Source organism: Vanacampus margaritifer, chromosome 1, assembly GCF_051991255.1.
Source record: "Vanacampus margaritifer isolate UIUO_Vmar chromosome 1, RoL_Vmar_1.0, whole genome shotgun sequence".
Taxonomy (NCBI): domain Eukaryota; kingdom Metazoa; phylum Chordata; class Actinopteri; order Syngnathiformes; family Syngnathidae; genus Vanacampus; species Vanacampus margaritifer.
Window position 1 is genome coordinate 22,200,846 of NC_135432.1, and position 17,479 is coordinate 22,218,324.

The 17,479-nt window shown below is 39.4% G+C and overlaps 1 protein-coding gene across 1 annotated transcript; it reads right to left on the reverse strand.

Annotated features, from left to right (window-relative positions):
* Positions 1-212: 212 nt before the first annotated feature.
* lig4 (ligase IV, DNA, ATP-dependent) lies at positions 213-6,702 on the reverse strand. The gene is made up of 4 exons (XM_077553388.1): positions 6,455-6,702; positions 6,193-6,258; positions 3,309-5,376; positions 213-1,469 (listed from the first exon to the last, which is right to left on the reverse strand). The coding sequence occupies exons 2-4, from the start codon at positions 6,212-6,214 to the stop codon at positions 800-802; spliced, it is 2,760 nt and encodes a 919-aa protein (XP_077409514.1). The 5' UTR covers positions 6,215-6,258; positions 6,455-6,702; the 3' UTR covers positions 213-799.
* Between the last annotated feature and the right edge of the window lie 10,777 nt (positions 6,703-17,479).

Here is a 17,479-nt window from a genome sequence, read left to right on the forward strand (position 1 = left end):
AGGACACCACAGGTAGCACCCCAGAGGCTGAGGAAATGAAGGTTATAACATATCAATTAGTCCCACGACACGTTGGTGACATTTTGGGAGACAGAAAACAAAAGGATGTTTTTGTTGCAGGGGGCTTAGCCAGTTTTAACACACCCCAGGTGGTATCTAGAACCCATCAGACACATGAGTGTATGTGTTGAAGAGAGGAACAGGGAAAAACATCCATTATTTGCCATGTTTATTTTGTTAAAAACATTCCATCATAAATACAGAAATGATGTGCATCGGAAAATATCAGTTTGACAGAAAATCCACTGTGTCCCTATAATGTAAATGCATCAGAAAAAAGATGTCAGGAGAGGAGCATGGTCCTAAATAAGAAATGCAAGATGAGCTGTGAGAGTTACTGTAATATCAGAATGTACAGCACCTTGGCAGCTATATGCAATGATTGCTTTCAGGACTTTATAATCATTTATTCAAACACACAAAAAAACGACAACTCTAAAAGCACTTAACCCAAGAAGAGTAATCAAACTTTCACATTCACACAAACAGCGCCATCACACAAAAGTTTCTAACTTCAAAACCAAAACTAATAAATGTATGGGCAGAGAAGTGATGATGTGAAATGACGTCATGACGTCTCCAGAAACTTGCAAAGCTAAATGAGCCCAATGGAGATCATCAGCGTGACAGTCCTCATTTGGTTTCCTGCCCAATCCCGCTCGACTACATTACACATCCGTCAGCATTCACAATAGCAGCTTCTAGCACCCAGTAGGGAATTCAAATGCAGCGCATCTTTTCAGACTAAATAGTCGTCATCATTCATCAGGCGCTGTGCTTCGATGGAGTCCGTCACCCACGAGTCTCTGACGATTTTGAACTTCTTTTGAAAGCTTCGCCTCAATCTCCTCAAATTCTCAAGTCTCGTTTCTGCCGTAATAACAACGTGCGACGCGCCTTCCTCCAACTCGGGCACCACCGTGCCTCCATGGTAACGAAACTCCATGGCCTTGATATCCAAACAACTCGCGGAAATGGCGGTTGCAGGATCGTTGATGTCTGCGTAGTCATCCATATAAACTGTGAAAGGTCTGAACATACTGGTGGGAAGGTCATTCCAGCCGTATCGCTCCTCAACTTGGCAGACGTCGACGGCCGTCGAGCTGTCCGCCTCTCCCATGCGCCCGAACACCTCCCGCAGCTGCTGCTCGTCAGTGTCCAGGAAGTAGCTATCGCCGTAGCTATCGTACTCCTTGGCGAAGTGTTCCTTGGTGGAGGGCGACATGTGGATCATGTGACGTGGTTGCCATGGAACCACTCGCTTCTGCTCCAGACACTCCAGCAGCCAGAAGGCCCAAACCAAATCGTGCCGGTTGGACAAAATCAGGTTCTTCACGCGCATGTTCTCCAATCCGGCAATCACGCAGTAAGTGTCCCGCCCCGGGTTCTGAACGACAATTCCGCCACACCTGAAAGAAATACAATAGAACGTTCATTATTTTTGCCCACAATCCATGGCAGTTGTACTAGGGTCGGATGGAAAAATAATCACGATTATTTTGATTGAGATTGAAATCATGATAAATAAAACTATTATTCATTGATTTTAAAAAATAATATTTTTTTATCTCTTCACATTGAACACTTTATTCTTTGCTTGAACACTATTTAAAATTCAGCTTTTAATATGACATAAAAGGACTGCGAGAAATTAAATTAGTAAGAAAGTAAAATAAGAGTAAGAATATACACTCAAATAGGAATGGGCTCTTTGCACAAATCCACTACTTCCTGAACTCAATACTACTCCTTTACTTCGTGTCGTTCATGGTTGGACAAACTGATTAATCCAGGTGTGTCTGGCCATTGTCGTCGTGATTACTGAGGTCAGGCACACCTGGATTAATCAGTTTGTCCAGCCATGAAATACAGGAAATGAAGGAGTGGTGCTGAATTCAGGAAGTACTGTAGTAGATTTGTGCAAAGAGCCCATTGAAAACAAATAATGGGTGTTCCTGCGCATTTGGGCCTCTTGGGGGCAGTGTGGTGCCATGCATCCATGGTGTACTGTACACACAACGAAGTTGCGATTGAACTCTAAATTAGGGCTGCACCGATCACCGATCTTTTAAAAAGTCTGACCTGCCAATCCTGATTTTTGCACATTTAGATTATTTTCATAACAAGCAGCATACACTTTCAGAGTTCCAATTTAATTTGAAAACATTGAACAATATCTGCGAAATAAAACGGGTTGTTTTAACTGCAAAGTAAGTAGTTCTCTGAAATAAAAATGAAAAGCCTATTAGTCATCACAGCAGAAGAGGACAGTGCCTGACTTTTTCAGACTTGTGAAGAGGGAGATGAGATTGGTGGAAAAGATCGGTTTATATTTAAGGGTCGGCCGATCACCGATCCCCCAAAACTAAGGAAATAGGGGCCGATAAATCGGCGCACCCCTATTCTAAATAACTTGTTTTTCACAGATTGGGAAGAATTTGTGCCTTTGAGGAGTGTTATCTTACATGTAGGTATGTGTTTCCATAGCACCAGTGTGTGAATATTCGCTATATGAAGGAGTATGAGGTAAATGCCACGGACTTCCGACTTTTGCACATCAGCGCTGTTTCCGGCCACTGCTAGCCGCATTCCAACACTCGCACCCCCACCCCTGCGACCCCCAAATGCGCGCTCCCTCTCACCGGCGGGAGGGCGTCTCGGCTGTCTGAAATGCTTCGGACAGCCACTACACACTCGCAGCCTCGCACCCGTCGACGGGAACGCACAACCGAGGGGCACAAAGGCGCAAACCGGGAACGGAAATAAAGTTGATGGGTGAAAACCCGGAAGTCGGAAGTCCCGCCTCCTCTGTGGCATATAGTCCATTACCGGTGCTCCCGAAGTTGATGCTAACTTCCTGTTAGCATTTGAATGAGATCACTTGCATTAGCATTAGCGCTAGGCCTGCAATGTGTTAAAAACGAAGCATGCTTTGTAATTAAATACACACTGTATGTAATTCTCCTTATCGTGTGTTTAGTTTTACAGTTAACTGCAGCTGGGTTTTCATTAAAGAACGCTTAGAGACGGCAGAATCACGTTGATGTCGCTCCTGGCTTGCTACAAGCAACATGATGCATTCAGGGTACTTTCACAACGTAGGGAACTTGTAAATTCACCACGCTGTTCTGCACATTCATTGTTTTTCTTCAATTGTTATGGTTTAAAGACCGAGAGACACCAAATTCGAAATCACGATCAAATTTCGATGAATCGTCCAGCCCTAAGTTGTACACGACACGATATACCTGGCAACACCTTTCTCCAACTCAGCCTTCGGGTGATCCTCAGTCCCATTCAGGATGCAGAACTCCACATCCTCAAACATGTCCGTCTCCTTGGTAACCCCAGAGAGATCCTGCTGCTTATAGTGGTCGATGACACCCTTCTTGGATTTGGCAGGCATCTTTTGTCTTTTCCTTTGTGGCTCATTGGCGGCGTCAATGCGAAGATGTCGCGAGGCGAGTTTCCCTGACGCCCTGCTGCGGAACTGCTCCAGCTCGGCGAGGGTAATGCACTGGTGCCACGCCTTGTCATCGCGGATCTTCTCGATCCTCGGGAAGCGCAGGGTGCAGTTGGTTTTATACATGTCGCTGCCGACTATCTCGGCCGCCTTCACCTGGAGGATGACCGAGTTGCGAGGCTCGATGTAGACTTCGGGCTTTTCTGTGGCGCATAGGATGCTGGCCGGCGGGTCGTTTTTCCGGTAAACTTTCCAGTGCTTGGCCAGTTTCAAGCCGAGGTCATACAACTCCTTCATGGTGTAACCGGAACCGATGCGGCAAAGTGTATGGAAGACCGATGGCTTCTCGCCAGGCTTGGGTGCTTCTGCAACAGCGCATAGGAAATGCGACATCATCCCGCCCCGCCTCCCTTTTCCCCAGTAGCCGCCAACGATCAGAACATCCAGCTCATCCATCAAGCCGCCTACGTATTCCGGCTTGATTTTCAGCCAGCCTTCCCCGCGCTTGTCCGGTTTGTAGATGGATAGCGGATCTTTCACCATGATGCCCTCTTCTCGGTGGTCAATGGCATCATTGAGGGAATTCACCACGTCCTGCACGGTTCGGGCCTCCGTTTTCGGCACCAACTGAATCCTGCCATTAACCGGAGTGAAAACCGTCTGCAGGATCTCATAGCGCTTCTTCAGCATTTCCTTGCCAAGCTTCTGGGAGTTGACCAACAGCACGTCAAAGACGCAGAAGCAAGTCTGCAACTCCGAATCTTCCATTAGTCTCTTGATGTCAAACTTGCTCCCTTTCTGCATAAAAGTCTTTGCGGTGGGGTTGTAAGCCATCATCTCCCCATCGAGAATGCAATTAACGATGTGGTTTTGAAATACGTTGTGGATGTGCGGCGTCAGTGAACCCTCCAAAGGTGATCCACCAAACTGCTGCGTATATTCAAAGGCGTTTCGACTGAAGTACTTGTACACGTCGCCATCTTTATGAAGTTGGATCCGCTCGCCATCCAGCTTGGTCTCAATATAAAAAGGGCTGTTTCCCATCTGCTTCTCAATACTGCCGATGTTAGCTACGGCGGCCAACATGGGTTTGAAGGCAGAGAAAAGCCCGATGGAGACGTCGCTCAAAGACACCGAGGGGTTGTGGAGCTGCTGGCACACTTTGTTCAGGTCCGTGTTCACGTTGTAGAGCTCGGCAGCCTCCGGGTGAAAGACCTGAAGGACGGTTTCCTTGCTGATGCCGAGCTTCATGTCCTTCAGAATCATTCTGATGAGCCATTTTTGCTCAAGAGCGGAGCTCTGCGTGATGAGGTGCAGCAGACTCTTTCTCACGAGGTCTTTCTTCTTGCTCGCATTGTTGAGAGCCACTGAATCAAGAAAGTCGTTGACTTCTTTAATGCTCAGCTTTCCCTGGCTGGTGCAGCGTTTCTTTAACACAAAGTACGCCATGCTGGCAAAGTCTCCAGACTCTCCTTGAGACGTGGTGGGCGTGCGGTAGTTCAACAGCTTGTTGGCCTCGGGACCATTTTCCGGGAGGCATAATACGTGAATGTAAAGTTTGGCCAGCATGCTTTCTTTTATGCCGTAGGCCATTCGCTCTCGCTCAAATGAGGGAACTATGAGACGCATTGCTGGGTAGAAAGAGTCGGTTGTTTTGGGCTTGTCCTTATGCAGGGCACGATGAAATGTTCTCCACGACTCAACAAAATCCCCAAGTGTCTTGGACTTTTCTGGACGGAGTTTCAATTTCTGGATTTTCTCTAAAGTATTACACAGGTGAAGGAAGGGAACTTGAGCAGCAACGATAGAAGGCTGATCAGCCGCAGCACTTTCAGATGTCTCCTCCATTTTATCTGAAATAAATGACAGCTTTTAAAAATCAGTCTACATACTGGCAAATAATGTAACCGGGTCTCAAAATGAATGAAATGTAACCAGATATTTAGCACTTGGTCTGAAAAATGTGTGTTGCACCCAATATTATATAGAGCCCCAGACATGACGTGCAGGGGGGAATTGTAGACACAATATGCACTAAATTCAAATTTGAGACCACAAAATTGTTTATAAGGTGCACACAAATCACTATTGTGTGGGTCTAATATCATCGTCATGGATAATTTGGATGTCTAGGAAAGCTAATGGAGCGTAAGCTTTACTAGACTCTGCAATGTGCGATGTCCTTAAGGCCGTACCTCTGCCAGTAGTGACCTGACTCTCAATAGTGTATTTAAATGCCGCTTGGCAAAACAGTGACAATTCCTTGCAATGCCTGGCTTTTCAGAATGTCTTCAATGTCCTCAACAGCATCCTAAAATAAAACTTAAACAATAATCCCTGTATAATGTTTAACTTTAGCCCCGGTGCCGCTACCTCCTTCAAAAATATTTCTAGTGAAAATGAACATGATTTGTCAAGGATTTAGCTACTGCAACTTAATGGCCAAAAATTATTACAGACAGATGGACGGATGGATGAATAGCTAAATAGCTAGAAACAAAGTGAAGAGGGAAAAAATATATATTAATAACAATAATAAAAAAAATAATAATAATAACAATAATCAAGCAAGAATTACCTCCCCTCACGTCATGTCTGGACACATAATTTTTATTTATTTATTTAGAATGTTCAGTGAAAGTAAAATCCGAAAAAATTCATTACTATACCTGCGTTTACTGATGACGTCATGTCACTCCGCTGTCCTCATTGGTCTCTGCTCAACCAGACGCACTCTAAATAAAAACAGTATACAGAAAATATACTGTAAATTACTATAAACAGGAGCATGAGCATACAAACTACCCTGACATTAAAAAAGTCAAATCGTATCATTTGGTATTTAATTTTGCTATTCAAACGTATAGATTGCGATCTAAAATGTTAATTAAAACTATAGTTAGTATAAGATATGTATTTATTTATTTTTACCTTGTGAGTGGCGCTGCCCCAGATACCTTGCCCAAGTAAACGCGTACGTTTTTATTTGATTTCTGTCAAACTTGCGCGAGCTCAAGGTTGCAAAAGTAACGATACGTATATAGATAGAGTACATAGCTACTGAGTAATTTTCGAATAATTTTAATCTGTTCTTAGTCATATTTATCCTCAGGGAGAGGGACGTGTTCTTTTGGTTACTTCCTGGTTGAGCTTTCTGGAGCCGGCTGAGATGTTCCCCTGGAAACAAAAGCGGAAACAACGTGATTCATGTTACCTTTACGAAAATATATTGTGCGTGCACACAATGTGTCATGAAAAATAACTGCATTTAACAACAATCGCCGTTGCAACAGTTTGGATTACCAGTAGGCCTGCAGGGAAAGTCAATTACATTCATAATTTGAAATTGTGCACTACAACGCCTGCATTTAATAGATAGTAACGGGTCAACAGAGGAAGTAAATATTGATAACGGTATAATATTCTATTTAAAAAAACCAGGGGGAAATAAAATCAAATATAATTTGACACGAATTGGCCTTCCGAAAAGTATTTTCTGATTTTTTAATCTCTACAATATATGAGTTCCGAACGAACAAATAAAATCATGCTATATTTCACTTTCTGTGTTGTAAATCTTTATAAAATATGAGGTTTACTTTTTAAATTGAGCTGAAACAAATTGTTTTCCTCGATTATATATATTTCTTTTTGTTAATCATTTTTAGAAACGCAACAGCACATACAAACACTATGGAGGCGTGTCACAACCGGCCGACAGGGGGCGACCACTGCTCGCAAAAGGGAACGTGGGAAGTGCTGAGATTCCAGGGTTGTTTACTTCACTGGCGTTGCTTCGGAGGATGCTGGGAAATGTGTGTGCGTGTGCGCCTGTACGTGGGAATGTCACATGGAGCTGTGACGTGCGCTTGATATGCTTTCACATGCACATACCTTGGTGGGGAGGGAAAGCATTTGCATCCATTGGGCTTTGCTTGGTTTGTGCGTGTGCGTGCGTGTGCGTGCGTGCGTCGCTACGGGAATGGGTGACTCGGTGCCGGGGTACCTCTGCAGCAAAGTGCATCCTCCTGTCATGCTGGCCTGCAGCGCGCACGGGTTTTAGTTACGTAAATCCTGTCGGACTGCAACCAGCCACAAAATAGTAAACAGATGACGTCACTGCCAAGGAGCAGGGCGGAGGGTGGAGGATGAGGTGCAGGCTTGTTTACAGAGCACTTAGGCAGCATGATCCTTCATCATGATCAGACGTGTTAGGTTACTGTACTTCATGTATTAATCCATTTTTTTTGGGAATGGACATTGCAAAAACACTGGACAACTTTGCCTTTGAAATGCCCCCACTAGCTTAATGCTGACATAAAATGGAAAAATGCATACTAACGTTTAACCATTGATAATAGCAGCATTACCCTTTAAACAGTGATTTGAACACAATGATGTGGCACATGTAGACAGAGAATATCACAATACCCACAGGCGTATATTATTTACAATTCAAACAATTGCCACAGTATTTAGGATGTTTTAAGCCTTTTTCTAACCAAACTTGCGCTCACTTCACCAATTCCGGTCCTAAATACATCCTAAATCCTAAATAGTGTGGCAATTGTTTTGATATTTTCAGAGGTTGAAGTTGAGATGAGTAGAGAAAGATGTGTATGTGAATTTTGGTGACGATTCATAGCATTTTTGTGTCATTAAGTGACATGTAGCTTTTGTACATTACTTCTAGGGTATGTAAAGTTTCAAGCACGACTATCCTCATTCCTCTTTGAAAGATGACTATTATTCTCATTTAAAATAGAGGTGAGTCTGGAACAGATTAATGGCATTTTTCATTTATGTCAAAGGGGAAAGATGGTTTGGGATAAAAGTGTTTTGTTACGAGCACGGTCACATGCGTGATGGTGTTTCAAGGCGTCACCGTATGCCTTTGTTGTTGCTTTTTGGGGGGTCTGTTGGTGTATTGGTATCTTTCTCTCTTTGACAATGAAATAGTTGAAGTTCCTTCTGTATGATGAGACTCTGACGCCAGCTGCCAATGAAAAACTGTGGACAAAAAGCCAACGTAAGTCCCATCTGTTTTTATAAACCGGAGCACAAGTGGAAGAACAAAAAAGGCATGTGCCACTGCTCATGAAAGCATAGCAGAATTGTTCACAACATAAACGCATATCAAGAGGTGGGAGTAACTCTAACTACGATGATCAGAATTTTAATACTGCGGTGCCTTGAGATACAAGTGACATGACTTACAAGATCGAGATAACGAACCATCGTTAGGAAGTTTTTTTGCTTTGACTTGCGAGCAAAAACGAGAGATACGAGCATTGTATGGGCAGTGAACTCAACTCACTTTACTTACAAGCACCATTTGGGCAGATAGTGAACATCTCTTTAAAAAAAAAAAGACTTTAAATTGTTTAATGCTACACCCAGTTAAAGTTTACTGTCAAACAAAACATGAAACGAAGAATTACTCACTGTGTTTTTAAAACAAGCACACAGCTTTGCCTTCCGCTAGCTTAATGCTAACACACTACAAAAGCCCATAGGTGGACTAATGAGCAGCATTGATAGTTGCAATGTTAACCCTTTTTGCAATTAATATTTGAACCCCTGTGGATGGTGCATGAAAAGTGTAGACAAACAATTTAACAATGCTCACATTCATAAATTGTTCAACCTCTATGAAAAATGACTGATAGTATTTCAGTTTATGTTGTGAAAGTCTTCTTCATTTGTGTTTTCATGACTTCATGAGTGCTAAATAAACCAATAAGTGGCAAGTTGTTAGTCATGGCTAACAACTTTTGATTATAGATTATCATATAACAACGAAAGAGTTGATTTAGTGGAAAAAGCGATGCATGATTACATGAGCCTGTATGAAAAGTAAAAACAGAAGTTAGAATAATATAGCTTACTATTTAACTTGTTTGGAGATTTTTGAGCAGAAAAGACAGACTATATATATATATATATATATATATATATATATATATATATATATATATATATATATATATATATATATATATATAAAGCTAAACAGTGACCAAATATTGTCAGTCATAACCAACCTTGCTTGTTGGCTTATTTGTAGCTTAGCCGGCTAACATTGTGCATTATGCCGAGTTCACATCAAAGCTCTCTTATTCGATCCAATTTAATTAAAAATACAAGTATTGGAAATTCATACAAGTCAATAATATTACTTCTGTTGCTCAGATTACAGACATCCTCTTTTAACCCTACTCCACGTAAGATAGCAGGCTAGCCATTACGTTTTGCTCAAGTTCTCAATCATAAAGACAACCAAAACCTCTTTATGGCCACAAACAGATCCTTCGTCTTTTCTGCTTTTAGCTATTTCTACAACAAGAATAATGTTTTGGTCTGAATTTAAATGTTAGCAATGTACAATGTTTTCAGTGAAAACATACTTAAACTAAGTGACCTTCAGTCAAGTAATGCGACTATCAGCGACCCATCCAGAAGCTCAGCATCACATATCAACAGCCTCATGGAAAACAACAACACTGCATCTTATGCAACCTTATCACTCGTCACTTTAAGATACGCTGCTCCTCTCTGAGATAAACTCAAGTCATTATATAACATTCAAATGAATTATATTACCACAGTTTGTTGATGCCAACTGGGGGCAATTTGATTTTGACAAAATAGCGGTGCTGTGTTCAATGGGACTTTGAAACATGTTCTGCCAATACAGTTAACTTTATCTATCTTTATCTATTTATTGTCACGATCCTTTGGACCAAATACACGCCACTTCTTATGTTGCAACAATCAGTAATCATCATTAATGCTTTGTTGATATGACAGCAACTTCTGTTTGCTTAGCTCAGGGTTGTGTGGCAAGATGCAAATGTTCAGACATTGCTTTCATTGTCTATTAAGGATATTTGATTGGCTAATGTTTTGATTGTTTTGATTTGTAATTGTTTGTTAAATTCAGATCATTCAGTCAAAGTAGAGGTGGGTATTAATCCGCGATATTTACTTTGTTACATACAGTACATTTTTTGGGGAGAAATTGTACAAAGTAGTTTAATGCAACATTTTACATGAGCATTTATTTTGAGGGGCTAACTCTACTTTTATATTATTATAATGAACTACATTTACGCTACTTTATTCAAATTTTTTACATGTTATTGATTGCACAGTTGATTTATTTGGGTTTGTCAGAGAGACTTGTGTCACATGACTCAGTTTCACCAAATTAATGTCAACACTAATGGCATCACATGACCATATTAAGTTTCTGTGGGCCCACCCACACAAAATAAACATTTTCAGTGATTTATTTACGTGAATTGTGGCACAAATCTGTTTACTTTACACACTATGAAAAATAATGTAATGTCACGTGCTGTTATTGGGCTAGAATGTTCGCATTTCAGCCTACAAGAAGCCCACTTTGAACTTTTTTGTAAATAGAAGAAGAAATTAATTTCAAACCATTTCTCATGGTTGAATTCAACTTATTGTATTTTTGTTTGTTTATTAAGATGTATTGTTTGTGTTAAAGTGATATTATTGGGCAGTATCTTGAATTTGCACTTTCCTGTTTCATATTTTTGTCTATTTGATGTTCATAAGTTACTAAAGTACTTGAGTAGTCAACCCCCCCTTGATTCCATACAGTATTTTCTCAAGTAATGATTGAGAAGGCTACTTTTTAGTTTTTACTTTTACTTATTTTTGCTCACTCTACCCACCTCTACTAATGCAATATTCATGTTTTGAATGATTCGTGCAACTTCCAGTTTGTACTCTCAGTTTTTCGGTTCATTAAGGTCTTTTCATGAAATGCAAATGGAATGAAAATCAAGTAAACATGGAACTTTGGAGTCTGGACCAAGACTAGTGCAAAACAACATGCAGGCAGGCGTGTGGGCTGGTTGTGTAAGCATGACACATATGAAAGGTCAGACTCTAGTTGCCAACGTGTTATCTTGGTTTTACAATACTTTTTTTTCTTTGTTGTTTTGCTTACAGACGGCCCAGTTTCCTGATGTTTTTTAGGCCAACATCTTAGTGTGCACGCGCTCTCCATTAAGCCCCTGCAAGCATGTGGGTACGTGTGTGATGTTCTCTTTTAGCTTTTTAGCCTTGGAACTGGCATGTTTGACGGACACACACACACACGCAAACATGGCCTCCGTGTGACCTTGGTTCTGTTGGTGTACACGTACTGCTGACTGAGTATGATTCCTATAGACAGTAATTCTCTCTTGTTAATTGGATTAGGTCCAATTTTAATCTTCTGATGACATCTTATGGGGAAACAATAATGTATGGCCTTTGCAAAGCTGGGTAATATGATAATAATAATAGCTATTAAGTAGTGCTGTCAAAGTTAAAGTGTTAACTGATTAATTAATCCCCAAAAAATATCTCACGCAGATTAATTGCACTATTAATGTTGACCATAGATTATCCTTTAGCGGATGGCTACGTTTAAGGTAGCACAGGTTGTGTTTGAGCAATAAACATCATTACATGCTTCAAAGTAAAGCATTTAATAAATGTTTGCGTATCACATTTAGAATATTTGTCAAAATATTGGGGTCATTTTTTTCCATTTTAAATCATGCAAGAAATTAACTGATTAGAAAAAGATGAGGATGAGCGTGTGCAGTGGATCAAAAAATGTTGAAGACTTCCTCATAACATTAAATGTCAAAAGAATTAACACATAAACATTGCTCTTCAAATATGGCGGGGGGAAAATGTTGATAAAAAAAGTTTATTTTTAATTAATCGTGATTAATCAAAATTCTAAGATGTGATTAATCTGATTACAAATTTGAATCGTTTGACAGCTCTACTATTAAGTCAAGTCACCAAGACCCAAGTCACTTTATTAATGCAGTGTTACCTGCAGTATCTCGTCTTTGCAAAGAGAGAAGACAAATTTCTGTTGCATTTGCAAAATATGATCCAGCTATATATTTGAAAGGGTCTCGCTTACGAGCTAAGCAGGATGTGGCCTTAACATGGTCCCACAATAGCTGAAGATTTCACCAAATGAGATGATTCATGCTCTCATCGCAATTGAAAAAGTCGTTTTTGAATGAGTTTTGAAATGTGTTTTTTTTTAATTAATTAATTCCACTGAAACAAAAATAATCAAACATACTTATACTATGCTTTGTTTTGAATTGAAATTTACTTCATTTAAAAAGCTACTTTATTTATTCTATGTACTTTTATAAACTTCAATTGACTTCATATTAAAACCATACTTCTCTCATGTACTGTTTCACTTAAATTTGCTTCATTTAATTTATTTTTTCATTTTTTTACATGTACTGTTTGAAACTGAAATGTACTCCACATGTGAAAGCATATTTACACGTGAGCGTGAGCGTGAGCTAACATTAGCTTCTGGATTGTACTGAGTTTGAGAACAAACTTGATCATTTACAAATATTTACTGATTTTCAAATGAAAAAAGATCAATGTTGTAGTCTTGAACATCGGGACTGAATACTAAAGATATTTTGGAGAAGGAAGTCAGAGGAGGATCAAATCAGAGGAGACGTTTAAGCATGCCCAGCCAAGACAAAACAAAAACAGGAAAACAGCAAAAATACAGATCTTAACATAAATTTGCTGAATATATGCAATTTAAAGCCACATTTTCCCCTTGTAGTGAACCATAAGGGTTACACTTGTTTTTTTTTTGTTTATTTACATTTAGTGCAGGCATTTAAGCCACAATTTAGTGAGAACAAGACAAATGGAAACCTTTAGAAAGAAAAACACTATTGACATTACTGCCACTTTATCAATGGAAAACAACATGGTCATTTCCCATGCTAGATTGCGTTTTGGGGGTGGAGTTAAAAGTGGGTTGCTGGTTCAATCATCTTCATTATCAGCTACATAGACACAATAAACACAAATAGATGAAAATGAACACTTGGAATATACTCTTTGACCTTGTCAATCAAAACCCAGTATGATCATCTCCTAAAAGGCGGGATTTCTGGTAGATCTCACAACTAAGTTTGTATCGTTTTTGCATCATCTTTCCCTTACCAAAAAGTACTGGAGTATACTTTTAGTACATAATATAGACTATACTTAAGTAAACCTAAGTTTATTTTTCGAGTGTACTTATTCTTGTACTAAAAGTAAACTTTAAGCAAACTCCTTTGGGCTAAATTGGAACCTTTTAGTACACTTAAAAGTATACTTAAGTATATTAATAAGTATACTTATGCATACTTTCAAGTATACTTTGTAGTATATTTAAGTACACTTTTAAGTATACTTGAAAGTATACTTTGTGGTACACTTATGTCCACAGTTTAGTTTACAGCAAAAAGCCAAGAGATGAATTGACAGGGATCAAATCAGCAAATACTGGTACTAAAGGTCGTGACCTTAACCTCTAGGCTATCCGGCCACATGAGCTTTATAAATAAATGTAACCTATAATTTGGGTTCCTTACTTAGCGAGTGCCTTCAAAGTATATAATACACCAGGGGTGCCCGAGTTCGGTCCTTGAGAGCCCCTATCCAGCCTGTTTTCCATGTTTCTCTCCATGAACACACCTGATTTATGATCAGGATCGTTATCAGGCTTCTGCACCGCTTGCTGATTAGCTGATCATTAGATTCAGCTGCGCTGCAGGAGGGAAACGTGGAAAAGAGGCTGGATAGGGGCTCTCGAGGACCGGACTTGGGCACCACTGTACTACAGTATGTAAACTTTTAGTATATGTTTCAGTATACATACAAGTACACTTAACATTTACTTGGTGCAGTATCGTACCAATAAGTACAAGAAAAGCAAACTGGATGTATACTCTCCTAATTTTGAGTACACTTCAAGCATACTTGAATATTATTTTTCATTTTCTTTTTAAGGGTTGGGTTGCATCTGCACTGCTACGTTGCCAAGAAAACAGATTAAGCCTGACGTAAATTCACATTCTGCTGAGCAGGTAGACAAGAACTAAGGTCAAACCTTTGCTGTGTATTATCAATTCACTGTGTAGTGAGTGACCCACATGACCATGACATGTCAAATCATTGTGAAGTAACATGAATGGCTAGTTTCCAAAACCAGGATCAGGATCGGGTCTCATTCACAGACGGGGGAGTGGAGACAAATTTTACAGAGCATGAAAAAAATGTCCAGAGAACTCCAAAGTAAATCAAGTTGTTTCCAAATCAGGGACATTCATGGAACACTGACACGTGTGGCAGCTAGTGCTGTACTTACATTGTTGATTTGCACCTTAGCATTTTGTCAACGTGCACTTGCATGCTTTGCCTGAAGCCAGCTGAGATACCCCGTGCACTGTTTGCTGACATGATTTACGCCCTTCAAGGAATGTTGTGAATTTTTCAAATATGTACAAAACAGGTACAGTATGGTTCGGAATAGCTGTCGACTTCTTAGACAAAAATAAAGGACTGCACATCTGACTGAAGCATTGCTCTGTTTCTCAAACATGGCCATTCATAATGTCATGCAGTTATGAAAGTGCAGTAATTGCGACAATAGTCTGTAAATGCATATTCATCTTTAACAAAATAGCAGTGCAACTAGCAATAATCGCTAGCATTAGCATTTAGCACTGTAAATTAGATGAAGTTAGCCAGGGCTGCTATTAGTAGAATGACCTATTTGTAATGGAGTGTTACTATACTATAGCACAAAATTGGGGGAATTTATCATCAAAATTGAAAAGAGGTGAAAACGGACCTGTCAAGCAGAAATCTTACTAATTCCATGTTGCTTCTCAATCCTCTATGCTGCCTGAGCTCATATAAACTTCTTCTTTCTATTTTTTTTTTGCTAGTCTTGTGGCCATTTTTTTGGGCAAACGAGGGTTGGCCTTTTTCTCTCTCTCCAAAATTCACCACAATATAGTTTCAGCAAAGCTCCTGAAGACTACGCTAACAGGTTAGCGTAAAGTAGCCTGCGAGGTGTCCCCGCAAAAGCTTGAGAATTGATTGACAGCTTCTTCTTCACGACTCCTGTCTCTGATTAGCTTGCTTGTTTAACAAATATGTCAAAAAACTGATTTAGATAGTTTTTTCCTATTTTCTAGTATTGCAATGCAATGGCATGTCGGCAAGGTAAGCTACAATCACCAGAGCACTTTTATTGAACGGGACAAACAGTCCAACACAAATACAAAATGAGAACACTCACAATGACGCTTAGCCTGAGCTAACAGTGTTGTAACCAGCCAGGCTGACCCCAGTTGTTGATGTCATCATGCGCTAGATAAAGACACACATCTAACAAATATCAGAAAACGTACAGTAATGACATTTTTTGAAAGCAGTTCATTTACGTTCTCCTTCTCTCTTTGGAGAGACTGGAACGGATTCGGGAAAATTGATTTGATATTGATGTCAATTGTGTTAATAGCTTGATCATGGAACTTATTAAACACCAAGTCAAGGTACCGATGTATGTATCTATATGATATGGCATAGGCTATATACAGTATGTGTGTGCGTGATTTAATACATTGTTGTGATGCCACATCATGATTTTACAACCACATTGTCATTCCTGGAAAACATGTTTACGAGCCGCGGTAGCTTTCTGATAAGCAGCCTGCGCTTTTCCACTCGGCTGCCTGTGTGCTGAACATCAACAAGGGTGCAGTGGGCGGGAACCGGGCTCCACGTGTTGGTTCAGCACGTGGACTGGAGAGATCAGACACACTTACAGTATTGCACAGGCAATTGCCTGGGGCCAATATGAAATAATAAAAAAATATAAAAAATTATAAAAAATAAAATAATAATAATAATAATAAAAATGTTCTCGTAAATTACATATTGAGATGGTTCAGTTGTTATCTCAAGAAGGATTTTAACTCATTCACTGCCATTGACGGCTATAGACAACAAAAAAATATTTTAACTATTATTATTAGCTTCTTTTTTTTCTTTCTTTTTGAGAGATCAGTATTGTTCATTCAGTAATTTTATCGATTTGACATGTCATCATTATTGCTGTTTTTTATTTTTTTATTTTGTATGTACGTGAGTATGTGCATGTGCGTGTGTATGTGTGTGTGCATGTGTGCGCGCGTGTGAGTGTGTACTCATTAGTTCACCTAAAACCTATTAAAAATCCCATACCATTCACCTAAACCGAATACTTCAGAATCCAGCTAGAGTCGTGAGGTTGTCAGGAGACCTGAGGAAGGATCAAAGAAAGGAAAGGAAAGTGAAATCCAGCACCGACCAGACTTTACCCACCAGGTTACTAATTTTTTATTTTTTTATTAGTTTTACAATTTTTCCACTTTTGTTAATAAGAGTATGAAAATCTAAAAAAATATATATTTAACATTTAGAACAAATATAAAATTTGTGATTAATCGTGAGTTAATTATTGAAGTCATGTGATTAATTACAATAAAAAAATTAATCGTCTGACGCGATTTAAAAAAAAAGAAAAGATTATTAAAAATTAAAGGCATCAGGCGATTAAAATGTTTAATTGTAATTAATCGCATGACTTCACTAGTTAACTCACGATTAATCATGAATTTTATATCTGTTTTAAATGTACAATAAAAAAAATAGGTTTTCATACTCTTGTTAACAAAAGTGGAAACAATATGTTAAATAGAAATAGTTCAAATGAATTTTTGACGTCTATAGCCGTCAATGGCAGTGAATGAGTTAAGATGAGGGCTCCATGATTGGGTTTTCATGGGCCTACAAGTGACCAAATAAGGCCCTGAATTAATCTGCTGAATTTGTGCATCAAGAGCACTTTAAGTCATTTTGGTTCGCTGATGTTGTTCAACAAGCTTGCTGGGCTTGAGAAATTCGTACCAAGATTGTAGAGCAACAAGCGGCCTCAACTAAATGAACATATTGTAGCTTCCAGGATGCAAAATGGCATTATTTGAATTCCGGTAAGAACAAAAACAAATGTTGCGTTTTTGCATTGTAGGAGAAAACATACAG